This window comes from Phalacrocorax carbo, chromosome 22 (assembly GCF_963921805.1).
Source record: "Phalacrocorax carbo chromosome 22, bPhaCar2.1, whole genome shotgun sequence".
NCBI lineage: Eukaryota > Metazoa > Chordata > Aves > Suliformes > Phalacrocoracidae > Phalacrocorax > Phalacrocorax carbo.
In genome coordinates, this window is record NC_087534.1 from 1,285,399 (window position 1) to 1,312,198 (window position 26,800).

The 26,800-nt window shown below is 51.5% G+C and overlaps 1 protein-coding gene across 2 annotated transcripts; it reads left to right on the plus strand.

The window, feature by feature from the left end:
* Nucleotides 1-749: 749 nt before the first annotated feature.
* STK40 (serine/threonine kinase 40) lies at nucleotides 750-26,105 on the plus strand. Of its 2 annotated transcripts, XM_064471554.1 has the most exons (12): nucleotides 750-885; nucleotides 8,243-8,355; nucleotides 10,398-10,517; nucleotides 11,485-11,570; nucleotides 12,074-12,217; nucleotides 13,216-13,443; nucleotides 14,202-14,254; nucleotides 17,253-17,368; nucleotides 21,141-21,285; nucleotides 21,657-21,776; nucleotides 22,798-22,882; nucleotides 23,681-26,105. In XM_064471554.1, exons 3-12 carry the CDS (start codon nucleotides 10,406-10,408, stop codon nucleotides 23,897-23,899), a joined length of 1,308 nt encoding a protein of 435 aa, XP_064327624.1. In that variant the 5' UTR covers nucleotides 750-885; nucleotides 8,243-8,355; nucleotides 10,398-10,405; the 3' UTR covers nucleotides 23,900-26,105. The 2 variants fall into 2 exon arrangements, with proteins under 2 accessions (XP_064327624.1, XP_064327623.1); XM_064471553.1 differs by lacking the exon at nucleotides 8,243-8,355 and having other exon boundaries at nucleotides 778-885.
* Nucleotides 26,106-26,800: the final 695 nt, after the last annotated feature.

Sequence of the window (26,800 nt, forward strand, 5' to 3'; positions counted from 1 at the left end):
GGTTACCCAGCGCCCTCCGGCCGCGCCGGTCCCGTTTCTCCAGCCCGGGGCACAGGCACCTCGCTGCAGCAGCCGGACCCTCCGGGGCAGCGTCGGGAGCGGCGCTGCTGCCTCCCTCCCCCACGAAGGGCCGCCTGGGTGATTTTTAAGAGCTCGCGTGTAGGAAGCTGCGTGTGAGTGGGGACCGCGCGTCCCTCCCGCGGCGGGGCGGGCCGGCGGCGGCTCCCGGCGCTGCTTGCGTGGGCTTTGCAGAGATGCCGCGACCCCGCTCCCCGCTCGGGACGGGAAGCCCGGGGCGGGCGAGGGCCCCCGCGGCGCGGGTGGCGGAGAGCGATGTGCCCGGCCCGGGGCGGGGGGACAGCGCGCCCCGGTCCCGCAAGCGTTCCCGGTGCGGTCGCGGTGCCCCGGGCGGGGCCCGGCTGCTGGGGGCGGGGCCTGCGGGGAAAACACCCTCCTCTCCTCCAATCACGGCGCGTTCGAATCTCCCGCGAGCCCACCAACCCCTCTTAGCGTCTAGCGCAGGCCGGAGCGGGAGCCAATCTGCGAAGGGAGTCATCCCGTCCCAGCCAATCAGCCTTCGCTTCTTGCCCTCCGCTAGTCTCTGTGCCTCAACCAATCAGTCTGCCGCAAATATCCCCTCAGCCCCTGGCGTCTCCCCCAATCGCAGCCGGCGCTGGCTCGGCTGGCCAATCAGCGCCGCCCCTTTCTCGCCGCCATCTCCGCGGCGGCCGCCAGGAGGCGGGCTGGCGGCGGTGGCGGGGGGCGGTGGCAGCGCGTGCGTCACTTCCGTTGTCAGGCGGCCGCCGCCGCGGAGCGGAGCGGAGGCCGCGGCCGGTCGTGGGGCTGCGGGAGGCGCCGGCGGCCGCGCCGGCCCCGGGGCCATGGGTGAGCGAGGACGGGACAGGTCGGGGGTGGGCGGCCCGGTACGCCGCGCCCGGGAGAGCCCCGTCCCTGTGCGGGGGCCGCGCGGAGCCGCTTCGTTCGTGTTCGTTGTGCGGCGGGGCCCGGCGAGAGCTTCGCTGCGTGGTGCCGGGCCGGCGGGTTCCAGGCCGTCCCGCGGGGCCTCCGGGCGGTAGCGGGTCCGGGTCCCTACTGTGGTGTCCGGGCGCTCTCGGGCCTGCCGGTGCCGCCGCGCCGCTCCCCACGCGTGTGCGCCGGCCTTGGGGAGCCCTTCCCGGGGGGCGGCCCGGCCGGTCCGTGTGCTGCCGGTTCACCGGCCGCTCGCCAGGACGGGGTGGGTTGTGCATCGGGCGGGCGCGGCCGGGTGTGAAAACGTCGCTCGGTAAAACTACTTTGTAATTCCCGTCCCCGTAACGGTGCCGGGGGAGGGTCGGGCTTTGTTGACAGCGTGGCCGTTCTCGCAGCGCCCTGGCGGGGCGAACAGCTTGTTTGCGGGTAATTTCGCTTTCAGTCCGGGCAGGAGTTTCTTGATTTAGTAGTTTCGGACTGTGTTGTGAGGAGGAGTCTCGTGTGTCTCGGCATCGAGTAGCTGAAGGTTGTACCTCCGAGGAGGAATGAGTAAGACCATAAAGTGTCACAGCCGGAGCCAGCTGCGGCAGCCTGTCCCGTCCTCCCGGTGCGAGCTCGCCTGACGAAGATAAGGAGGCACGCCTTGGGATTTCCTGCGCTCAGTCCCTGCCTCTGTTACCTGTCGGCTTCGGCTCCAGCCTTTGGGAGCTTCAGTACATGAAGAGTGTTTCGTGCCGCAACACGTGAGAGCGTTCAGGGTGTTGCACTGCTGTTGGAGGGAGCCCACGGCATGGGCTGTGATCCCGTCTCCGGTGGGACAAGGAGCAGAGGCTGGTGCCCGGTGTGGTGGGGGTGAGCTGAAAAGGTCCCCTCCCAGCCCCGCCACAGCCTCAGCTGCCAGCCTGGTGAGGGAGAACAGGCTCCCTTCGTGGCAGAGGGGGCTCGAGTTGGGCGTAGGTGGAGGGCGGTCGGCTTCGCAGGGTGCCCGCAGCCCAGGCCGCTGCAGCTTGAGGGACAGGGCAGGGTAAGGTTCACCTGCTGGCAAACAGCCCTGGGCCGGTAGCGGTTTGGGTGCAGGATGTGTTTTCCTGAGGCTGGAGTGTTTGTGCTACATCCTTTTATTGTTTCTCTGTGGCATCTGCGCTGATGGTTTGGTCACATAATCGCATTACTTAAAAGCACCCTCATGTTCAGCTGCGTTTTATCCTCAGGATATTACAGAATCATATCCTTTTGAAAACACACCGAGGGAAGCCGTCGAGGCACTTAGCTGCTGTTTGATTAAGGACAACCCTATTGATTTTGCCTGAACTGCCCACTGTGCTTAGCCGAAATAAGGGATGTGTTATTTGCCTGCAGAGACTCAGCGGTGCGCTGGGCTAGTACAGCATGCGCCTCACTCGTGCCTGGGAGCTCTCCAGCTGGGAGCTCTTGCTAGACCAGAGGAGGCTTCGTGTCCATTTTAATTTTCTATGTAAAAGGCTTTTTTTTTTTTTCTGTTAGCTGGGTACGCATTTGCAAGCTTAGTGTCTGTCAGTGTGCTTTCATGCGACAAATGATAGTAATGTTAGCATGGCAGTGCATGTAGATAACTTAAATGTATTTCTTTCTATCTCGTTAGGGCTAGATGAGTAGATTATCATTAGAAACAGCAACCGCACCTCGCTGTAAAGAAAGTGTCAGCACGTGTGTGAGTCACGCGATAATATTGTGTACATGAGGAAGGTCCTGCTGCCGTGGATTTGTGGAATATTAAGTGTACATAGTAACATAAACTATAAACAGAGAATAGTCTCGTCATACGGTGCGCATCTCACCTGGTGGTCATTTTAAAGGTATCGACTGCCTGACTTCACAGGAGCAGCCCAAGGTCGGGAGCTCATGCCCTGGGCTCTGTGCTGGGAGGGCGATGCAGTCTCGGGTGCTGCAGTTGGCTTTCCAGGCTCTTCCCCCGCGCTGTGCCCTGCTGTAGGCGCCCCTGCTGTGAGGGGTGTTGGGCTGGAGGGGGTTTTCCTGGTGGACGTGGCCTGTGCTTCAGCATGAAGGGGTTAAACTGAAGTTGGTGTTTGTGTAACTGAACAGGGAACTCCCAGAGATGAGTCCTAGGCTATCTCATATGTTGATGCATCAGAAGGGTTTAAAGAAAGCCCAGCTTGTTGCTTGCTTGCACTGTAATTACGTTGCTGGAATCCTGTGCTTCATAGTTTCCCCGGCTGCCTGGGGGGGCTGGGAAGGAATTTGCTTTCCCTGATGCATGACTTGGACTGTGGAAGCCTTTTTTGTCCCTGAGAAGTTGGAGATTAGCCACAGCTAGATGTGGGATGTGGGCGAGGTGTACTGGGGTCCTGGTTAGCACTATGGCCTCTCAGGTGGTAGCTGTGCCTTGCTCCCATACCTGGATTAACTTAGTCAGGAAGCTGGGCTGAGGAAGGAGGTTTTCTGGTGGGTCAGTCCAGCAGGGGCTGCCAGAGGTGTTCGTGTCTCCCAGCTTGCAAAGCACGGTTCGCTCAACTGGGCGAGGTGCCTTCCAAGAGCACGGGGGTGCCCCAGTCCCTTGTGCTGCCACCAGCGCCTCGGGATTCTTCCTTTTCCTTTGGTCAGAGAAACTCTGCGTCTGGTTTTGAGCGAACTTCTTGCTTAGGGAAGAAGCTTGAATGAGTCTCCGCACATTTCCAAGAAATCTGAGTCAGGGCTCCTCTGTTTCTGGAGAAGGCTTTCCTTCCCAGAAGGGCTCGCACAGCGGTACATGGGTTGCGCTGGTGGCTCTGAGTCATCTGATGGCTTTTTTTTTTTATTGTTATTACTTCTCTTACAGAACGGTTAAACTTCCAAAGCCTTTGGTAAAGTTAATGTTCCTGTAGAGTGAATCTACCACAGTGCCTTTGCAGTGTGAGGAGAGCCCACCCCAGCTGCGCCTGGCTGCAGCAGCATCTCCTTCCTGCACGCCTGCTTTGCTTGGGATCTGCCCGGCAAACGTTCCCTGTAATCCCCCAGCCAGTGACTCCTCCGCAGGCCTGGCTGATCCAAACTCCGCCTGTTCTCAGGGAAGCTTTTCCAATGGGAATCGAGCCTCTGTACCTGGGAGCGCTGATGACTCGGGTCTGAGCTGTCCCTAGCCGGGTTTGCCTGGGGAAGGTGTGTGGCAACGCTCTGGGACTGCTGCTTTTCGCAGCGATACCGACCTGCTTGTTCCTGTGCTGGGAAGCTGGACCATACTTGGTTTTACTCATTTAGTGTTAGTGTTCACGCCGGTTTTTAGGTCAGGTCCAACATAGCTTTTTGTGAGCTGGAATTTGCCATGAGCCAGCCTTAAATGTGAACTTTGATTAATCATCACTGATAAATACTGTTTAGGTTATTTAGGTGGTAAGAAGTACACCCTGGTACTGCTCATTTGAATGAATGTTTTTTAGCTTCATTTTTGCAAAAGCTGGGGCCTGTGCTGGCTGAGAGAAGAGCGGACAAGATGAACAGGACAAAACCCTTTGGACCGGGTCTCCAGCTTCATCCCAAACGCTGCAGCGTTGGGCTCCCAGAAGAGAAAGCTGGGCAGAAACACTGCTGCGTTGCGTGGCAGGTCTTCCCCCGTCTGGGGTGGGAGAGGGATAATTCACGAGCACAGAGCAATACCACGCTTCCCGGGGCGGCTGAGCACCCGGCGGGCCCAGCTGCAGCGCCGCCTCTCCGCCGCGGCGGTTTCGAGCCCGGTGACGGAGCCCGCGGGGAGCGGTGATTCATTTGTCCTGTGCGCACGCCCGAGCCGGCAGCCCTGCCTGCGACTCCCGCGCAGCCCTGTCTTGTTTCCACCTGCAGCGTTTCCAGGTCAGGAGCGACGGGCAGGTCTCGGGTGCCGGGGTGCTGATGCCAGGGCGAGCAGAAGCAGCCGCAGCTCAGCTCCTTTGGTAGCCTGGGAGCTGCCCCTGTGGCACTGGGCTTCCAGAGGCCCAGTTTCTTTTAATGGTGGGAGCTCCTCGCTGGAGGAGCTTGTCTTCTGTAGCCCTGAACTTCCAGCAGGTGCTGGTGGGCTCAGTCATCTGCTGGTGGTTCCCAGCTGCCAGCTCATCCCATTGCCTGGCTTGCAGAGATCAGCTCGCTTGTAGCAGCGGGGTAGGACACCTTCAGGGTTGCCAGTCGTCACACTGAAAGTGTAAATACCAACTAACTTGTTTTGCCTCCTTGTTGCAAGATAAAACAACAGAAAGTGTTGTGGAGGTTGTATCAGCTGCTCCAGTGTCTTAACTAGTTTCTGTGCTGCTGAGTAATCCTGTTAACGCCCCAAAGGTACTTTTTTTTTTCCTGCTCCAGCTATTATCTGTGGCTGCTGGCCTGCAGGACCTGCTTGTTCTTTAATCTGAGATGAAAAGGTCAGTTTCCTCTGCTTGTTTGCCTTTGTTGTTATGCTGGGCACTGGAACATCATGCAGTAATTTGGGAATTAGACAATTTCCTTAAGCTACGTAATTAAAAGACGTTACATCTAGGTCTCCAAACTATTTGATTAATAGTTCTATTGAAGTCATAGCTAGCACAGTAAGAAGCTTTAGACACTTCTCCAGTAAGACGTTTGATATATTGCATGCATCACATTAAAATTAAGTAATGAATTTTTGTGCTAGACTTGTAACTTCATTTTCTGTGGGAGAGAGACCGTTCTGTTACAGATGGTGGGACAGGGAGCGGGGGTGGTTCGATTCAGTTTGTACAGTTTGGTTTCTGGGGGAGGGGGCAGTGAACCCACTGCATCAGTATCTAATGGTCCTGTCCCTGGGATGGAGCGCTTTAAGGGATAAGTGGTTTTGTTCTGGTTCTTTGCAGAAATGTTGGATGCTGTCTCTTGAGACTGATCCTGCTGATGTTAAAATGATTTTTTTTTTCAGTCTTAAGAATTGGAAAGTCCCAGCTGTCTGGGGCTGCCTGTATACGGAGGCGTTGCTGCAGGGGCTGGGGGTGCTCTTTGCCCTTGCAAGGCTTGCCACCTCTCATGGAAATGTTCTAAATTCTCAACTTTGGGCTATTTTAGATCTCATCTCTGCTGCGGTGTAACCAGTTTGTGTGTGAGAGACTCCACTTACTGCTCATCGTGCATGAGAAGGAAATCCTTGTCCAATGCAGTAATCCCCACTGCGTGCTCTGAGCAAGCTGTCCTGGGAAGGCTCGGCTGCTCTGGTGGCACTAGCAGCAGGGCACAAAGCAGCAGCTCATTTGCTGTTTGAACGCGTTAGGTGGAGGAGCAGAGATGCTGCTGACGTCCCCCCAGCTGGGCTGTGCGGGGCTGGCAGGGCTCCGGGGGCTGGCCGTGCCCGTGGCGAGGCCAGGGGTGCTCCAGGGCCCGCGAGCGGGGTGGCAGGTGCCTTCAGCAGATGCTGCTCGCGGGACGGGACCCCCATCTCGCACCGGGTCCCGCTCCAGGTCTGAGTGCTAAGGGCTGCTGTGGCCTCAGGTTTCCGCTTACAGCTGCAGAGTCGTTTTAAGCCATCCAGTTTATTACAGCTTTTGTCTAAAACTTATTTAAAGCTTGCTCTTCCAGGATACAGTTCGGCTGTTGGTGCCTGAGCAATACCAGCTTCATGTTGCGAGTATCTGTAGTAGTGAAGCCCCTTGAAATCAGAGCCTTGTATCAGCCCAGCTCTAGCCAAGGTGGAATGAATTCGCAGGTAGAAAACACCCGCCGGCTCGGCAGGGAGGGGGGAGCCTCCTGTATGGCTGCTCATGTTTAGAGATCTTTGTTAAACCCTGTCTCAAAATAGGGCTAAAAATGGTATAGCCTAGTGGATGGCCGCTCGTTCTCTGGGAGACTTACACAAGGAAGCCCGTGCCCTTTTGACCAATTTCCTTGCTCTAATCGGGGTTACACAATGTGCAGAAATGGGAACAATCTTCCTGCTTTTTCACAGCAGCTGCCCCTGGTTTTCTTCCTTTTGCTCTGGGACCTTCCTTCCATCCGACCAACCTTCATTCCAGTCTCAGAGGAACCTGAAGTGCTCACGTGCAAACCCTCTGGGTGCTGCTGAGGCCCCCTGAGATTTCTGGTGGGCTCATCCCCCCTCGTGGTGCAGCCCAAGCCGCAGGACCTGAGCGGGGAGATTGGGTAGACAGTGCCGTGAGTGGCACAAGGTTGTCTTTTATACTTGAGTACCCAGTTATGTTGGTGTTTTTCTCAGTTGCTCTTACCAAGTATTCTGTGCAGGAGCTGTGATATTTAAGTTGGTGGATGTCCTTTAAGCAGCGGTAGGGCTGGGGCACCTCCGCTCGCTCTGAGCGCCGAGACGACTCATACCGAAAGCGCTGGCTAGCTGGTGCGGCGTCAGCGCGGGTCCGCCTGACCTGCTGCAGGGTCCTGCTGCCTCGAGCAGCCTCTGAACACTGTTTATCAAAGTATGCGAGGCTTCAGGACTTTAATTCAGAAAGATCTTTAGTGGTCTTTGCAGATCCCGCAGGACCAGGTGATAATACTGCGTTGTGATTTGGGTGGTGTTGGGAGTTTGGCTCCTGCATCCCAAATGTTCCTTTTGCATTTATAAGTTGATCTACCTGGATACTGGTAAAGTAAACCAGGTTGGATTAACAAATGTGTAACACGTGCAGTATCTGAGGGTGGAACTTCAAGCATTTGGTAGAGGAGGTATAGATTCCATTCTGGAGTGTCTGATTTAAATCCTGAATTTCCCCTTTTAAATGGGACCAGATGAACTATTAAGCAGTACTGAATTTCAGTTGAATTAGTTTGATTATTTTATTTAAGAGGCTGAATATAAATTGTAACGAGGAGTTAAATTGCAGTGGGGATTTGATAAGAATAGATTTCAATGTATTCTTCTTTGCCTTTTGCAGAAATTGTCCAAACTTTAAGCGTTAACGCTTACCGTGATTAAAAATTACTTCCAGTGGTGAAGATTCTGTTGTGGTGCTCTTGCTAACTTGGGTGTATTTCAAATACTGTTAAAAACAGGCAAGCCAGTACCATGTGGTGGAGGTTAAAATGGAGAACGTGTTCGTTTCTGCTCTGAAGGTCTGTCTCACATCACAAAATGCCTTTTGAGATCGTTGACGCTTCTGTTTGTCTTGCTGTGCAGGGCCAGGTATCTGTGACTCTTTCGGGACTGAACTTCAAGAGCCCTTTTATTCTCTCACCCGAGATCAGGACCTTCAGGTGCTTTCTAAGCTGAAATATACAGAGATGTTTCAAGCTGCAGAAGTTTTGGTGCATACCACGTTATCGTAATCAAGAATAATCCAGAACCACAGCATCAAGTGTATCTCGTTTCGCATTACAGAGTCCTCGACCTTTCGACCATCCAGCCTTCTCCAAGGTGATGACTCCTGTCTCCTGAGACGTTGGAAAACCTAGTTTGGAAGAAGAATAAAGATACAGTTGATGCTGAACTACGTGAGTCCTCAGATTATTTTGTTTACGATAACGCCGTTTGCACCAGTGATTCCTATCCAGCTCGGATTGCACAACGGTCATTATCTCAGAGTTTCTGTGCAGTGGGGTTTCTCCAGTGGAAATCTTACTCATACGTTTCCAGCAGGGATGATGATGTTGCAAGGAGCGGAGAATTTTATACACAATCAAATATTAGGTCAGGGATGCGGAATGAACAGAACAAGGAGCATGTGGGGCTCAGTTCTGTTCAAGTGGCTGGGCCTGGTAGCGCTTCTCTGTCGGGGATGCAAACGGCTGGCGGAAGTCGGTAGTGCAGGGACGCAAAGTCTGCTGCAAGACTTCTCACCTTCTCTCTTGCGTCTCTCATCTTGGTGACGGGTATTAATGATGAATTAATGCAATGAGATCACCCTTGTGTCCACAGAAAGGGTGGGACTGCCAGAGGGTGAACTTCATTCAAAGTATGGTGATTTGTCAGTCTCGTACCTGGTGAAATACTGGGACTTTTTTAAAACCAATAAGTACAACCCAAAAATATTTTCCCAGTCTGCTGTAGTAACCTCTTAGGGAAGGCTACCAGGGCTTGGTTTTGACTTGCTCAGAGTAAGCAAACGGATCTGTGCTTAGCTTCTCCTCTCCCCTACCCCCTCAAAAAAAAAAAAAAATCTTTGAAATGTTAGAGCACAAACACTTAACATCTAGATATTTGTGAAAGTCTTTGAAACTATTTTCCAAGAGATAAAGGTGAAGAGGAGGTGTACTGGAAACAAAGCTTCGGTTTGATGGAGCTGACTGATGCTTGCAGTGAGCACGTAGCCTGTGAAGGCTAGCCTGGCAGCCATCACAAGGGTGCTTTTCCTCCTAAACTGAAACAAGACTTTTCTTTGGGGAAGAAGTGTTTTAGTTGCAGAGACCTGAATTTATTTGGCCTTTTAGGTGCTGGTTCTGCAATACGGCCTCAAGTGCTCTTTAGATTTCTGAGCAGCAGAAAATACCTATTGGAAATCAGACTCTCTGCAACACCTGAATAAGTAGGAATTAGTCAAGCTTTTAGTTGTCTGTGCTGAATTGGAGTGGTGTGTGGACCTTGAATAAATACTTGGATGCAAAGCATGAGATTTGCGTTTAATAGATTAAATTGTTCTTTGCATGGAGTGGTAGTGCAAGAGAGCACGTGTGCTGGCACCGCAGTGTCTCCTTTCACTGGGCATTCCTTTCATTGCCATTAAAGGCAGGTAATAGTGTGTTAATTCTAAACAAAGCATCACCGCCTGCACGTGGAGACAGAAGTGGTAGGGTTTTATATGTTGGTCTCAGATTTCAGGTGTTCTGCTCAATCCAGCTGCACCGGATGGAGATAGATGGAGACATCATTTAAAAAGTTAGAGCCTAAAATGGTACGGGGCGGGTGGGGGGGAACAACTTTTTTAAGACTAAAATTTTTTTTTAAAGTCATTGTTAAATTAACTGCGACTCCCAACAGCCAACACGTGGCGGACTTCTATGCCCTTGCTGGGAAAGGTGAAGGATATTGTTCATTTCTATGGTCAGTTAGTTTTGTGTGTTCTTGGCTATTTTTGAGGAGCCTTCCGAGTTACTTGGTGAGCTGGCTGCCGTTCCCAGTGCGAAGTCCTCAGTGAAGGAACCCAGAGAAGCCCACAGGCTGAATCAGAAGTAGACACCCATACAAAAGGATAACTTAGGCATTTTCTTTCAGAGTTTTTTGGAATATGTTAATTTGCAAACTTGTTTTTGCTGTAAAACAAGCTTCAATTATTTTGACTTGTTCCCACTATGTCTCTCAAACAACTGTTCTAGGAAATGTTGCTTTGAGTAATGAGGCTGATTTATACCTTCAAAAATGCATTAAGCCTCCAACCCACAACTGGTCTATCAGTGATGAGCCATAGCTTTTCTGTAGAAACGCAAGTAGGCAGAGGCATGAGTGCATCAGTAGGTGAAAGCCTTCCAGTATGAAATAAGGGATGGTATAAGAAATTAACTCAATTGCTCATCAAATGTGATCTTCTTTCTCTTTCAAGAGCCAAGGATGAAGCGGCGAGCATCAGACAGAGGAGCTGGGGAAACATCCACTAAGGCAAAAGCTCTCTGTACAGGGATTTCTGGAAATAATGCCAAGAGAGCGGGCCCTTTTATACTAGGTAAGCAGGGAGGGTTTTCTTCCTCAGTTTTCAAGGTAGCTACTGATCGCAAAACTGAAAAGAAAAGGTGCTGTGAAATGAGGCAAAGCAGATGTGTAATTTAGCATCTTACCTCAGAGTGCAATTCACTTGTAGCAGAGCAGCAGCCCTTGGAGCTGCTGCAGCTATTCAAGCTAAGGAGATCTGTAATGCTAATCTAGCAAGGCAGGCATGGCTTTTAAGATAAATATAAGCCTTGCTTTTACCCCTTTTTTTTAAACTACGTTCTTAAACTTTGTTAAAAAGCAAATTCATTCAGGGGGCTTTTTGGTTAGAGCTCCGGGGAGATGTTCAACCCTGCTTGCCTGGAATGTGCCATCAAATCAGCATGTAGGCAACTTAATGAGGCACTAGTGGTCCTTTTAAGTGGTGTGTGCCAAGGCAAGACCACTCTGCTGCCTTTTGAGAGTTGCTAGAATAGGTGTTAGTGCAGAACTTGTTATATAGACTGTCAAAACCCTGATGGACTTCACAGTGGAGACCAATAGATAATCAATTGGAAGCTGAATGATGTAAACTGAAGAGCGGAGACTGTTAACTTGAAATTTGGACTAATCTGTGTACCTGAGCAGTCCCTGCAGAGGTCCGGGGGTGTGGTAGTAGCAGTTGCCATGGGTGTTGCTAGTAAATGTAAAAGCCGTGTGGTTCAGGCATGCAGAAATTTGAATTTCTGAAAACAGCTGTGCCCTGTGTGGGCTGTTGTTAAATGTTTCTCCAGCGAACAAATGAAACGTTGTCCAGAAAGGTTTGAATTCAGTACCTTTTTTTTTCTTTAGATTGCAATTTGTGGAAATGCACTTAGTCTCCTGAAAAAAAGGAACTTAGTTTAAACTAATGTAAACTGCATGACACTTGCATACTGATGTAACCCTGAATTAGTCATTGCTGCTTAAAGGAAAACAAGTCTGTTTTTGCTTTGTGCTGTTAGGTCCACGTTTAGGTAACTCCCCTGTGCCAAGTATTGTTCAGTGTTTGGCAAGAAAGGATGGGACAGATGACTTTTATCAGCTAAAGGTAAGCAAACTGCAGGGCTGCCAGATCTTCAGTGCTCTTTAACTTTAGCTCTCGCGACAGAAGTGCTTGCACTAGTGCGTGGTGCAGGCTGAACCGGTGCGCTGTCAGAAATGGCTGCTGGAACTTCCCCTTGGCGGGGCAGTTCTGCCAGGCGTAGATCTGGTGTCGAGATTAGCCCTGAGACGAGGCCTCTGTGGCTGCTGCGCTGCTCTCCTGGAGCCCTCTGATCTGCTCTGCTGTGCCTGAAATGGGGGTGGGTCCAGTGGGGAAAAAAATCACCTTGGATATTTGCAAAAAGCCACCTGAGCAGCTTTTCTGTGTTAATCAAGCTCATGCTATGCATTCTGCATAGATGTTAGTTCAAACGGGCTTGTGGCAAGTATGCAAACATCAGAGCAGTTACATCAGCTGCTAAACACATGTGAATACCTAAAATGTGAGAGAGGTTTTGGGGGCATCTGGGTTTTTCTGGGAGCTGTAAAGGTCTTTTCCTTTTTCCTAAGATTCTCACCTTAGAAGAAAGGGGTGATAAAGGAATAGAAACCCAGGAGGAACGACAGGGCAAGATGCTGCTGCACACGGAGTATTCTCTCCTTTCCCTGCTCCACAACCAGGAAGGGGTGGTTCATCATCACGGGCTCTTTCAGGTACTGCTGGTCACCGTCCAGGTTGGGGGAAATGCCAATAGTTGCTATCAGCTTGAGCCACTTCTGTTTAATGTGCAGTTCATGCCGACCCCGTTCTTGTGCGTAAAGAATTACCAGCACGCTGCCGAGATGGAACGCTGCTGCTGCTTCAAACAAGCACGTTTGTGGCAGTTTTTGAGAGTCAAGTGGGATGTAATAGAGTTTGGGATTTGGGAGATGTGAGAATGTTCAGAGATGGGACGGGCACTCAGTAGCATCCCCTTCAAGTAGAAAAATAGCTGCTTCATTGGCAAATTAATTTGTGCCCATAGAGCATCCTTTAGAACTGAATTTGTGCTTTCCAGTCTCTGTACTGTTTTATGATGGCTTGTAAGAGGGGCCAAATTGTCAAGAAACTCTTTCAGCCAGCAAAGCTAGTCTGTGCTGATCAATGTCTCACGTGAGTGAATTGCGCTGCTGTCAGCACCTTCAGAGCTGTTTGTGGATGCGATGGGCTGATAGGAATTGCTGGTTTGGATGTTGGTATTGCCCTGCTTGCTGGTTAAATATTGCCAACGGACTTTTTCACTTGAGGCCATCTGTACTATATGTTAAACAAGCCAAATGTCCAGCTCGGCTGTGTCCTGTGTAATGTTATGGCAGCGCTGCTAATTGTGTCTTAAGATTTCCCTTCTCATTAATGTGTTAGATCCCTGCTATTCACAGTCTGTGTCGCTGTAGAGTTTTCTAGGTTTTGTTTAAGGGTGTCTGTGTGTACCTAAATGCTATCAGTGCTGACAAATGCATATAGTCAAACAGCATAGACTTTATCTGGCTTCTTTAAGCAGAGATCATGTATCTTTTCAAAATCCCAACTCGGAGCAAAGATTGAGCACGACGATTGCATTTGCTTACTTTGAGATCACCATGTAGTTATTTATCCTTTAGTGCCCTGTATGTAAGTACGTATGCCCAGATAGCTTCCCTGAACTGTTGTTCATTTGTTTGCCTCCCTCTAGGACCGAGCTTGTGAAATTATAGAAGACCTGGAAGCCAATAGAATGGTCAGAAAAATGAAGAAGCGCATTTGTCTCGTGTTAGACTGTCTCTGTGCTCATGATTTCAGTGACAAGACAGCAGATCTGATCAATCTGCAGCATTATGTCATTAAAGAGAAGAGACTCAGTGAGCGGGAGACGGTAGTGATATTTTATGATGTGGTACGAGTGGTAGAAGCATTACATAAGGTAAGATCTTTGTTATCCCTTTCAGTGCTGGAAGACTTTTCCCACGTTAGTATAATAGATGCTTTAAGACTTCCTAGTGCAGGCAGTGGCAAGGTTGCAGAGCATGGGTGTTTCAGCTGTTTCCCTGTAACAGTGTTCTGCATTAAGACCTTGTGTCATAAAAGAGCATTCCCTTTCCCTCCTCTCCCCTCAAGTTTCTCGATGATAAGGTGGCATTTGTTGACTGTGGAGAGAGGCCAGCTGGACTAAATGCAGATAAGGTGAACTACAGTGTTCCTAACCTCAGAAAGGGGTGGTTGAATTGGAGAGCAGAGGCTAATCTTATGCAGGAAACACTTCAAGCTATTTCCTTTTGAAGCAAAATGAATCACAATGTAAGAATTGATTTCTGAGGTCAGCACCTCACGCTACAAGTTTGAGATCAATGAACTAGAAATTACTGTAACAGAAGTAGTTTCTGCTGCTGTTTGACGTTGGTCTTAATGGGCACTCAAGTTTCAGGCCTCTTAGTTTCAGTTAAGTCTATCTTTGCATTCAAAGTAGCAAATTTGCTTGTTCTGTCCTTCTGACCAGAGTCAAAAATGAAGTGCACAAAGTACCCAGGAGGCAGCCTGACCTGAAACCTTCATCTAGGTTATTTTGGAGAATGAAGGTGACATGATTTCAGAAGATACTTAGTGCTTGTGTCCAAGTATTGAATTTATACTTCTATAACAAATATGCTTGTGCTCATGTTGTACTGTTATATAATTTTACAGAAGAATATTGTGCACAGAGACTTGAAACTGGGAAACATGGTGCTAAACAAAAGGTAAGTCTGCTGGAGAGCTGCTGTTCTGGCAGTTGTCGTATGTGTCTCCCCTGAAGCAGGTTTGATTGGAAACACAATTGAAGGCAGCGCTTGTTGAGAGTGGTCTCTCGTGTGAGAAGGGTGAGGGAAATGGAAGCAGGCTGCGCAAAAATACCAATCCAGTTCAAAGCTGTAGGAGTTCATCTCCAAAAGTGGAGCCCAGCCTAGATAGTTCACTCTTCCACCAAGATTAGTGACCCTGTATCAGCACTTCTTTTTGGATTCTAACTTCTGAAAACTGAATCTTACAGTAATTCAGAAACCTGCAAGAGAAATGCTTATTTATATGTACATATAAACAAAAATATAAAATGTGGTAAGTGGTTCCGTTCACATAATTCGCTTCCCATGGTGCTAAAGGAATCCAACACTGCAGTCTGTACTGTAATCACAGCAGTGTTAAATCTCTGACTGTTGTGCTGCTGTGTTTTTGCTAGCAGTAAAATATTTACTTATCTAAACAAAAGCTCTTCTGTCTAGTCTGTATTTGTTTGAAATAGCTTCCTTGTTCCCATCAGCTGGTTTGATGCAACCCTCGGTTTATAATGCACTGATGTCCAACATGTCTTGGACGCTGTGCAGGCACAGGAGGACCCAGCCTGCCCGGAGCAGAGTGAACAGTGTCAGTGGGGCAGGAGTTCAGCACGCGTGAGAGGCAGCTGGTGGCAGCGTGCGCTTGGCTTGGTGGCTCCTTGGAGTTCTTTAAGTTGGCTTAGGTTGATAGTTATTTAGTTGGCAAGCTAGTTCAGATACTCTGCTCTGTCCTTCAGTATTACATTACTGGCTAAATATTTTGCACTAACTTTGAGCATGAGTGGAATTCATTGTCTTTTCACACTGTCTGGTTTCCTCTGGAATGAATAAAAAACTGGAAGGCTTTAGGTCTGCAGGCTTTCAGAGTCTGTACAAAGCACACAGGTTCACTGTGCTCACAGCTTTTTTTCTCCCCCCTAATACTATTTGAAAGAAAACAGATCTTACCTACTGAGGTTGAACTTCTTGGTTCCTCCACATGCACTCACAGAGCAGCTGGTGGTTTTCAGGGCCACTAGTAAGTCGTTTCTATAGAGCTGCTTTAAGATAATTCTCTTCTGCTTGTTTCTTTGATTCTCCTTCTTGCTAGGAAGGGGCAGACAAAGGTTGCTGCTTTAAAGGAGCCACCCAGAGCTTCCCTTCTTTTCTGGGCAAAGCGTGCAGTGGAGCATCCTGCTGATAGAGCTGCTCACAGGGCCCCCACTGGCAGGAAAGGGGAGGTATTTGAAGCTTTGTGAACACGCTTGCCAAAATCATTTTTTTTGTATTCCATGCTATGTTTTTGCTTTTTACTATCAAGACCATCAGCTTTGGTGAGGAAAAACTGTAGCCTCTACAGCAGTGAGTCATATGAAAGGGTGGGTGAGGCGTAAGAGTAGATCACCATGGAGAGGACCAGTCATTTGGGCTGATCAGAAATGTTTGTTCTGTTCCAGCCGTGCTCACAAGAGAGCCGGGTCTTTTCTGTTGGCGGGGGAGTGAAGGTAGCTACATGTCACTGCAAGGTCCTCACCAGGCATGCTACGCCCTGGGCTAATGAAGACCCCTCAGACGTTGCCCCCTGCGAGATGCGGATGTTAAAGCCTCGCAAGGTTTCCAGTTAGTCAGTGCAGTAGTTGGATGATTACAGATTAGGTCAAATTCCAGTGACTAAATAAAACCAAGCAACCCTGAACTTTTTTGTGTCCTTTAGAACACTTTGTCTTTTAAATCTCTAACAAATCCTGCAGATTGTTATTCAGCCAGGAAAGTCTTTTGACAGTTGAAGCTAATACTACTTAAACACAAGTCTGCCTTTCTTATTAATCAACTCTCCGTTGCCAACCCACACGTGGTTTTATTTCACTTGTCTGTTAGATTTGCTGGAAATACTTTTTGGTTATTTTGACTGCCTTAATTCATGCTCTCAAGCTCTAGTTGTGTAATATGTTTCAAGAGTACAGAAATCTTCTAGACAGTGTTTTTCTATTAGTCCTTTAAGTTGTACATTAAAATCCAAATTATCCGAGTGACGTGGAAGACTAAATGGGGTAGTAATTTTGTAATGAGCTCACTTTCCCTGGAAAAATTCATTAACTGGAGCTGGCAGTACCATAGGGAAGCAAGGGTATCTTAATACAGAAACTGCATGTATCTGCAGTTCTCACCTTTCTGAAGTACAATGGAGGAGGCTTTTTGGATGTTGATTAGACTTTCTCTGTTCTGCGTACTTTCATGTGAAGAACAGGCAGATCAGGGAAATCTGCCGCCAGACTCCTGCTGTAGGACTGTTGGGTAACGCAGAAGTGGTTAAACTGAATCTGATAAAAGGCCCTGTAGCTCATCTGCTGGTGACACATAAGCAAACAGTGCAGAGGGCAGGCATGGGGCAGCCCTTCCTGTAGGGTATTTTCCCTCATCTTCTCCACACAACATTTTCTGGAAGCTGCCTTTAGAAACGGTAGTTGGGAACTGAAGCAGAGAATCAGCTGTTAAAATAGACTACATAATGCTCATGCCCTACAATGGTCAGCAAGGATGAAAGTGCAGGTCCTGGTGCTGTGCTGCTGGCGGGGTGCTGTCAGTCTGCTCCTGGGAGGCTGGCCAAAAGGCGGCCGCGTGGCTGCCAGGTGGGCGAGCTACGTGAGCACCCTGTGCTTACAGCCGCGCTCACGCGGGCCGCTCAGGCTGGATGTAGGCTTTGTCCGTAGCTGTAAGAGAGATTCTCTTACTCCCCTTGTAAGAGTCTTGCAAGCCACGCTGACAGGTGCGGAAGCCTTCCCCATCAGGGTGGACTTGATCTTACAGCTCTGCTTGCCTTTTCCCAGCACTTCAGGCTTCCCAAAAAGCCCCGTAGAGACACCTTTCTTTGCGTGTTAACTTCCTCTGTTCGTGCTGTTTGGCTCGGGCGGGTCTTTGTTCACTGATGCCTTCTGATTCTCCCCAGGACTCATCGAATAACCATAACAAACTTCTGTCTCGGAAAGCACCTTGTGAGTGAAGATGACCTGCTGAAAGACCAGCGAGGGAGCCCTGCCTACATCAGCCCAGATGTGCTTAGCGGTAGGCAGTCCCCTTCAGCCCTCACTTGGGAGTTCACAGCCCCCATGCTTAACGCTTGTTTCATTTATTTGTGGCTCTTGACAAGAAACGAAGTTCTGCTCCCATACGTAACCTGTCTCCTGTGAGAGCCTCTTAATTAGGGTCCGGTCATGAGAGTTGGTCTGTTTTTCCAACTGTGGAGGTATGAAGAGGAGGAGTGAGTGTCACTTTTTTCTTAAGGCTAGTCTGAACTTCAAAGCTAATTAAATACTCCGTGCCTGTTCCTAAAGAAGTCTGACTGCAGACAAGATGTTCTGTTTCCCATGTCTGAATCTTGTTCCTGAGGCTTCACTTAAGCTGCAGGTAAATCCCTAGGCCTAAGAGGCAATCGGCCCAAATCCCACCATAAAGTCAGTTTATTCTGGCCATACAGGAAGAGGAGCAGTTGCTGCAGCTGCTGCTTTCTTTGAGAAGGGAACTGTCGACCCTCTGGGTGGCTTCTGGGTTGACTGAGAGGAGTTACTTTAAAGGGATGGTCACACCAGGCTAGATGAGCAGTCAGTTTGGGCTGTGTCTTGTCTCCAGCAGAGGCCTTACGCAGAAGTCTGGCAAAGAACAGCTCTCCCTAATGTCCTCCCACCTTTTAACTGTTTCCAGTGCATGGGACTTTCAGAAAGAGATGGACTTTCATCACTTCAGGAGGTTTCTCTTCCATGAGCTTTAAGGTGTGCTACTGCACTAGCTTTAGTGCCGGCAGTAGCTGGGCAGACAGCGGTGGTCCTGTTTGTCAGTGTAGTGACTGAGGCATCGTTTTGGGGGTTTGGTTTTTTCTTTCTTCTCACCCAAGTGAGCTGGACTAGTGTCGAAGGGTGCATTTACAGCTGGGACTGTGCACCTGAAGCATCTCTCTGCGTAGACTGCGGTCATACATTAGCTCATGTTGCAGAGTACTCTTTGTGAGCACAGCTAAAATTCCCTTTGGGTGGAGCTGAACCGCAGGATGCAGTCCAAGATCACCCCTAATGCATCCCACCTGCTAAGGGTTATCCATCCACAGGGCCAAACTAGCCTTAGGACGATGGGAAACTGCCTAAAACTGTGGACAGTAAGTCATCAGCACCAACTGTTTCCTGGACAAGTTGGCAGTACACTGTGCGTATAGCCAGTGTGAAAGCCAGAATCGTTACCAGTCTGTCGCATTTGCTTATGCGAGGATAACCTCTAGAATACTGAAAACACATCTGAAGATTCGAGTTATTAGTTTATGGTATCCCGAGCTATTGTATTTCAGAAATGCCCTCAGAGGGAGCTAGTCATGATATTTCCAGACCTAGTGGCCTCCCCTCTGTCAGTTTGTCAGGTTTACAGCAGCAGCAGTACATGTAGAGCGCTTCCGACGTGATCTGCCAGGCAGGTTTGAGGCTGCTTCCCTCCTGGGCTGGACTAAGCCAGGAAGGGAGCAGAGGCAGGCGGGGAGGTGGAACAAGTGTTTTTTGCAGGCCTTTCCTGTTCTGCAGGATATCCTGAGGCCCCTGTAACCAGATGGATGATAGGAACCAACTGCTCTGCAGGAGCTTGGAGCAGTTGCAGCTCAAGTGGCTGGTGTCTGGCAAAGGCTGCATGGAGCTGCTGCTTCCTGCTCGTCCAGGGTACTGTTCTGTCCTGGACTTCAGCCCTGTTACCCTCCCTGCCAGCACAGCTCGCCCGCAAGCACCCGCATTTCCTCTGACAGCTCTCTTGTTGGTGGATTGACTGGCCTGTCTGTTGTCCACGTAGCACGAGGCGCTGAACAGGCTGTCTTTGCTGATTTCTCTGACAGCTGAGGCTGTTGACCCTGCAAGGAGCAGCCTTAGTTACAGGTCTGCATCTTCTGTAGCACCCCCTGGGCTGACCTTTGGGTTCAATCGCGCTGCGCTCCAGCTCCGACGTGTATGAATAGCCCTTTCCCACGGGTGCCTGTGCAGCCTGATCCCATGCTCTTGAAAATGCTGTTCCGAAATGGCTCAGTCTGCAGTTCTCCTCCGAGCATCGAAGGAAAAGTTACGTGAGGACATTCCAGGCTTCACCACCACCTTCAGACTCTGAGCATCCCTCTGTCTGTATTGCTAATGCTCCTGTGCAAGAGGAAGCTAAAACGCCTGAAGAATTAATCATTGTTTTAGGTCTCCAGAAGAAGCTGTCTTCTGCTAAGAGATGGCTTGCATTTTATGGCTGCTGAAATGTCACCGCAGGAAAAGCTGGAGGAGGAGGGAGAGGTGCCTTTTTTTGAGCATATAAAGCAAAGAATAATTAGTACAAATAACAAATGCTGCAGCAGTGACTCACCGTGTGAGTCAGAGGAAGTCATTCCCTCAGCTCTGTGCTGTGGTATAGCACTGGAGTTTAATTTTTGTGACCCTCATGCATGCTGGTGCTTGCTGATTTATTGTGCCATCAAAGGGCCTTTAAAGCAGCATTTCCATCGAGCGGCTCCCAGGGTGTGCTGGGGCTGCGGCAGCTTTTGGGAATGTCCCTGCATGGGGGCGCACCTTCCTGCTCCCTCCACAGCTTCCCAGCAGGCTTCAGTGGCCATGTGCTGGGTCCATCCCGGAGGCAGAGTCCCATCTCAGTGGCCTCAGTCTGAGCCAGCTCTGGAAAGTCTTGGCCTGCACTTCCATGCAAACGGCCGGTGCAGCCCAGCTGGTGCTGTTAGCGTAATCTTGGGCCAGTCTTCACCTGAGGAGCACTTACTTTTCTCAGGGTTTCTTTCCTGCCTCCCTTAAGTTCTTGTCTCCTTTGACCTGGACTCGCAGCAAGGTGCCTCTGTGGAGCCTGCAAGGCTCGGGCTCCCGGTGGCGACAGTCTGCAGGGACGGCGAAGGGCAGCGAGGTGGGAGCTCCAGCTCAGTATGCAGTGGTTCTCTCTGATCACATCAAGGCTGTTCAGCGGGGATAGCCCTGCTCCCTAGGGAAAGGGAAGATGCCTGTGCGGAGATGAACAATGTGCTTATTTGCAAAGGATGCACCTTTGAAAGAGGTTCTCAGTGTCTTGCGGTAGGAAGCCTTGAGCATTTTGATTAATGCTTAGAAAAAAGGATCACATGCAGAGGTTGCTTCAGTGCCTTTACTGCTGGTGGTGGGTGCAGAGGTGCAGTGTCACAAAGCCTGTTGCTTTTCATAGAATCATTAAGGTTGGAAAAGACCCTTAAGATCGAGTTCACTGCCAAGTCCACGACTAAACCATATCCTCAAGCACCATGTCTATACTTTTCAATACCTCCAGGGATGGAGACTCCCCCACCTCCCTGGGCAGCCTGGTCCAATACCTGACAACCCTTTCGGTGAAGAAGTTTTTCCTAATGTCCAGCCTAAACCTCCCCTGACGCAGCTTGGAGCCGTTTCCTCTCGCCCTGTCCCTGGTGACTTGGGAGCAGAGACCAGCCCCCCCCTCACTCCAGCCCCTCTCAGGCAGCTGCAGAGAGCGAGAAGGGCTCCCCTCAGCCCCCTCTTCTCCAGGCTAAACCCCCCCAGCTCCCTCAGCCGCCCCCCAGCACACTTGTGCTCCAGACCCTGCCCCAGCCCCGCTGCCCTTCTCTGGACACGCTCCAGCCCCTCCAGGCCCTTCTTGTCCCGAGGGGCCCAATCCTGAGCCCAGCATTCGAGGTGGGGCCTCCCCAGGGCCGAGCACGGGCGCACTATCACCTCCCTGCTCCTGGTGGCCACACTATTGCTGACACAAGCCAGGATGCCATTGGCCTTCTTGGCCGCCTGAGCACACTGTTGGCTCATGTTGTGTCTCTCCTTGCTCTCTGCAGGACGGCCGTACCGTGGAAAACCCAGTGACATGTGGGCATTGGGTGTGGTGCTCTTCACCATGCTCTATGGCCAGTTCCCCTTCTACGACAGCATACCTCAGGAGCTTTTCCGCAAAATCAAGGCTGCCGAGTACACCATCCCTGAGTGAGTACAGCCTGTCCCGGGGAGGCCTTCTCTTAGTGCCTGTGCAGGCGGCGCTCTGGGCCTTACTGGGACAGCCAGAGCTGGAGGGGCTTCAAACGAAGCCCCTGAGGGTCACTGCAGTAATGAGAACAAAGACTGTGTTCAGTAGACACCAAGGAAGCAGTAGCGGAGCTGGGACATCTTGTGCGAAGGTGAGAAAGGCCTCATGCTGCAGGGACAGGGAATCAACCTCCTGGTTAATTCTGGGGTGTCTCGCTCAGAGCAATGGTGGCTCCTCTAGTTCCTGACCTGTGCTCCCAGCATGTCCATCCTGCTGCTGCCGCCTCTGCCCACCCCGTGCACTCGGGCTCACCACGTGTTCTCTCTCCCAGGGATGGACGGGTCTCAGAAAACACTGTGTGCTTGATCCGAAAACTGCTGGTTTTGGATCCGCAGCAGCGCCTGACAGCTTCTGAAGTGCTGGATTCTCTCAGCTCCATCATAGCATCATGGTATGTGCAAGAGGAGAGAGACAGGAACATGGCGTCTCTGGCCGCAGGCTGTGTTATTCCAGCTGCAGCCAGCAGACTGCTGCCAAACAGGACACCAGAGGATGATCTGAGAACTGCAAAAAAGTCTTTAAATCCTGTGTCTCAACCCTTGGTGTCTGCGGATGGATACAGCCGGAGTGGCCTGTACAAATGCTTGTCGTTGTGACCAAGGTTGGAGTTTGTAAAGCAATAACATTACGAAACAGTACTGGGGTGCAGGAGGGCCTTTGCTGCTGTGGCCACCGCCTGCTCCCCTGATTTGATTTTTTTTAAAGAAAGTCTAGTGGTCAGGAATCTCTTACATGTACAAACAGCTGCAGCCACACGCAGACAATTCCTGCAAACAGATGCAGCCACTGCAGACACTTCCTGCAAGCTTGTAATTAACACTGCATTACCTATTAAGTAAAAGCAGGCGTGAGCTCTCTGGAGGGGAAGAGCAGGAGATGCCATTACAGATGGGAACACTACACGTGCAGGGTGGGGGATGCCTTTTGAGGGTAAATCTGGCTGCAGGACTAGCATGAACCAACCGGGATGAGATTCCAGTAGCACACTCCAGCAGAAACGGATCCTGGCGGTGTTTGCTTGGTGCAGCCCTCCCTTGTCAGCCCTGTGACCTTCTGTCTGTGCCGCACAGCACGCCTGGGCAAAGTTCTTGTGCTGCCTGTTGAGTCAGCAGGGAAGTCTGTGATTTTTGGAGCTGTGGCTGTTTTCTCTCCTACCTATGCAAGAGTTAGAGTTCCACATCCTGTTTAAGAACAAAAAAAAGGCAGCTCTTGGGACTTCAACATGATTTTGTACCAGGGAAACTGGATTTGCTGTAGTAGCAGTAGCTGGTGTGGCATCCAGACAGCGCTGTGCCATGCTCCGGTGTCCAGCCATGGCCAGCCAGGCAGGATTGCCCTGGCCAGGGTGTTGGGTGAGGGTGGGAGAGCCGGGGCCGTGCTGCGGGTCCCTGACGCTGTGCTCTCCCCCCCAGGCAGTCTATGTCCTCGCTGAGCGGCCCTTTGCAAGTGGTGCCAGACATCGATGACCAAGTGGCTAACCCTGAAAACCCCCAAGAGGTAGGTTTGTCCTACTTCTCTTTCCATGGAACAGCTCTTCCATGCCCCTGTGCCAAGTCTGTAATGGGGAGAGATGGGAGCCCCTTCTGGCCCCTGCGCTGTGAAGGGAGGGTGGTGAGGACCCAGCTGTGCTCTACGAGGTGGCCGAGTCCATCGCAGTCCTGTGCAGTGGAAGGAAAGGCCAGTGCTGCTGGGACCAGGGGTCACATCCAGCTGGCGGTGCTGCCTGGAAGTGAGCTCGCTGGCCCCGGAGCTGGCTGAGGGGCAGCTTGCTCCTCTCCGAGCAGCCCTCTCTCCCTCGCACACAGCTGAGAGCTCACATGTGCTGGGAGAGCTGGGAGGAGGTAGCAGCGTTGGCTCAGGCTCCCTGGTGAGTTTTGCGATGGGAGCAAACATCCTGTTTGCTTGCCAGTGCATTTTGTGTTGGAAGTGGTGGCTGGTGACCTCACTGCCTGGGGACAGCCTTGTGGAAGCTTTTGCCTGTGACGCTGCTGTCAGTGTTGCCATCAGAAGTCCCTCCGCAGGGCTCGGGGATGTGAGGACTGGGGTCAAACAGCTGCAGCCCCTGCATATCTGGCAGGGGTGGGATGAGCTGCATCAGGATAGAGCCACTGGGGTTTCCAGACCTCTGTTCCTGGTGGCATTAGTGATTCATGGGGAGTCCTGCCCGTATGGCTGGCAGCAGGTTCAGTTCTTGCATTAAGACTCCAGTTATGCCATGGGAGCTCAGGACCATCAGAGAGGAGTTGTGGGACCATTGCTTGCTGCTGTGGCTCTGACGGGGTGGTTCTCTGGCAGGTGAAGGTGACGGAGGAGTGCTCGCAGTACGAGTTTGAGAACTACATGAGGCAGCAGCTGCTCTTGGCTGAGGAGAAGAACACCTTGCATGAGGCCAAGAGCTTCCTACAGAAGCGGCAGTTTGGGAACATCCCCCCGGTGCGACGCCTGGGCCACGACGCCCAGCCCATGAACCCTTTGGACGCAGCTATCCTGGCCCAGAGGTATCTTCGGAAGTAGCTTCCCACGCATCCGAGAGCACAAGCACCATCCTGCAGTCTGCCTTTCACGTCGCCTACTACAGCTCAACAGCAATACCAGTGTCCCGTGATGGAGAATAATGTAGCAATTCTTCTGAGCTCTGTTCAGGGACACGCACTCACACTCACTCTGGAGGGAGAAGACTTTTGAAAAAGCTAGTTTTGGAAGCAGCAACCTCTTGGCATCTTCTGGAATCTGTTTTTTAAATCGAAGCCTAGATGACTAATCTGCTTTTAATCATGACTGTAATCTACCTCTCTTGTCTTTTTAACCATGCTGTTCTCTGGATCGAGCAAAGCCTGTGGGAAAGGAGAAGACTACCAAGGGTGAAGCTGGTTTGCTGGCACAAGAGTCACGGCTGTGCAGTACGGAGAGTCGGCTGATTGCATTCGCTCCATATGGTTTGAATAAGCTTAGATTTATCGGGGTTTCTTGAAAGAAAGAATTTCCTGAAACCTCCCACTTCCCTTCATCTGCATCAAATCTTTTTCTGCCCTTAACGTGCCGCCCGGTTTGGCTGTGTTGTCTAACCCTTGGTGGCCGTGCGTGGGCTGCAGCGTGCCGAGGCCTTTGTGAGGGGCACGGACAGCCGCCCGGTGACGCGGTGTGACCGGGGGCTGCCGGGAGAGCCTGGCCTCTGCCTCAGGTGAGAGTCGTCCTTGCAGGCGATCGCTGCAAAGACCGGCTCTCGTCTGCAGTTCGGAGGTTTTGCAGGACTCGGCCTGGCGTGGCCTCAGACCTCTTCCCCACCTTTCACTGATTCTTTTAGTTTCATAAGGATATATGATTTAATCTTATTTTTCAGTAGCTTATCTAAGGTGCAGTTAAAATTGCATTAATTCTGATTTAGCATTTTCACACTTCAGTTGTGGTACAGATATAATATATGAGTTATAATGTGAAAAAGCTTCCCAAAATAATCTGCCTAGAATTAGGAAGGGGCTGGCTGAAGTCTCTACTGTATTTGTTCCCTAGCTTATCTTGCCATCCCACCCTCGCCACGCAAACCTGGGGCTGCCTCTGCTGTCCCTGTGGTGCTGAGGCGGGAGAAGGATGTCCCGGTTTGTCACCTAATGCCACTAGAAGAACATTTGCCTGTGCTGAGAACAGGAACGATTGTTTCTGAGCCTCATTTTGTGAACTGGATGCCTGTCTTGCCAGATGAACTGTTCTCACACAGAGGTCCCAGGGCTCACAGTGCCTCAGCCAGGGTTCCTGCTCAAGATGGGCTCTCCGGCTGCCTCCTGCTCCTGGCTGCTCCCAGCCCCGCAGCAGCAGCTCCAGCATCGCCCTCTCCTGCCAGCCTTGCGCTGGGCACAAGGAGCTGTGTGAGCAAGGACGGGAAGGGTGGCTGTGGCCTTGGCTGTGGGCTCTGGCCCTGCTTTTTGGGGTCAGCTCTACCACCCTGGCGAGCGCGGGTAGGGAGCGAGTGGCAGATGTTTGTAGCGTGTTGCCTTCTCTTGCCCTGGGCTGGGGAAGTGGACTGCGTCTAGCCTGGGCCAACCTCCAGGTGTCTTTGTGGGGACATAGGGATTGACCTGAAACTCCTTGGCAGCATCGGGCATTATGTCCTGCCTGTGAACTCGCAAGAGCCGCTTGGCAGCGGGCAGGCAGGGAAATAGGAACACTAACACGGACTAGAACAGTTGCACCAACCCCAGCCAGCTGAGCCAGTAGCCTGAAGTCTTAGCCTTATTTATTTTAAAGATGGTAGGTCTGTCCTGGCACTCCCTGCTGTGTGCCTGTCACCCCCCTGTGCCACCAGCAGCAGAGCAGGGACCCCCAGCCCCTGAGCACCCCTGGGGCCCACAGCCCCAGCTGGGGGCCTGCTCTCTCCATCTGGTTTTCTCCTGTCTTGCTCTCACCTCTTTATTTTTTCTTTTCCCCAAAAAAAGTTAAAGCAATATTCTGGGGACTCTGCAAGGCTGTATCATAGGCAGTGTTCTTGCGCACCGGTCATCACCAGTAAATCACACTTGTATTAAAGCGAACTGGAAGAGGGGGTGGTGCGGGGAGGGCAGGAGCGGCTGGGGGTGCGGGCGGAGGGGCCGTGCTGCGGGAAGGAGCCTGTTGTAAGAAAAAAGAAAAGAAAAAAAAAAAGAGGAAAAAAATTTGTATAAAGACATTATTTTTGTACTACATCGAAACTACTCCTGCATGTCGGCAATAAAACTTCATAGCGGTAGCCCGGCGCGCAGCAACCCCGGGGTGGGGAATGGGGCTGGGAGGGGGTGGGGGGAGACACATGGGAGGGTGCAGGGACATGGGGTCCTGCAGCAAGAGCAGCCCCAAAGGGACCCGCACCCCTCCCCTGCCCCAGGGGTCCCTGGCTCCCCTTGCCAGGTCCTGCTGGGGGCTGAGCCCCGGAGCTGAGCCCACCCCTCCAGGTCCTGCCTGGGAGGGTCCCTGGACCACGCGACAGCCTTGGGCCAGAGTCATGGAATGGTTTGGGTTGGGAGGGACCACTGAAGGGCAACCAGTCCAACCCCCCTGCCCTGAGCAGGGGCATCTTCAACTAGGAGAACAAGTATGGAGCACAGAGCCCTGTGTCCTGGAGGTCCAGTCCTGGTGTGTCCAGGGCTGACCCGGGAGGGGCAGAGCCCCCTGCCCGTGCCCTCGGCTCTGCCTGGCACAGCAGCTGCTCTGGAGCAGCACGTTGAGCTGCAGGGTGGGCCGCAGCGGGGCTGGACCCCTGCCCCCTGGCCTGGGCTGCTCGATCCTGGCACGGCCCCACTGGGGGCAGCCAGGACCAGGGCAGGACCCAGCCTGGCCCCGCCACCTGCCTGGGGCTGGGGGCTGCCCCAGCAGCTCCCGCACACCCATCCCCGTGGGGCTGCGGTGCAACATGCGGGACTTCGCCGAGCCGAGGCACAACCCCGT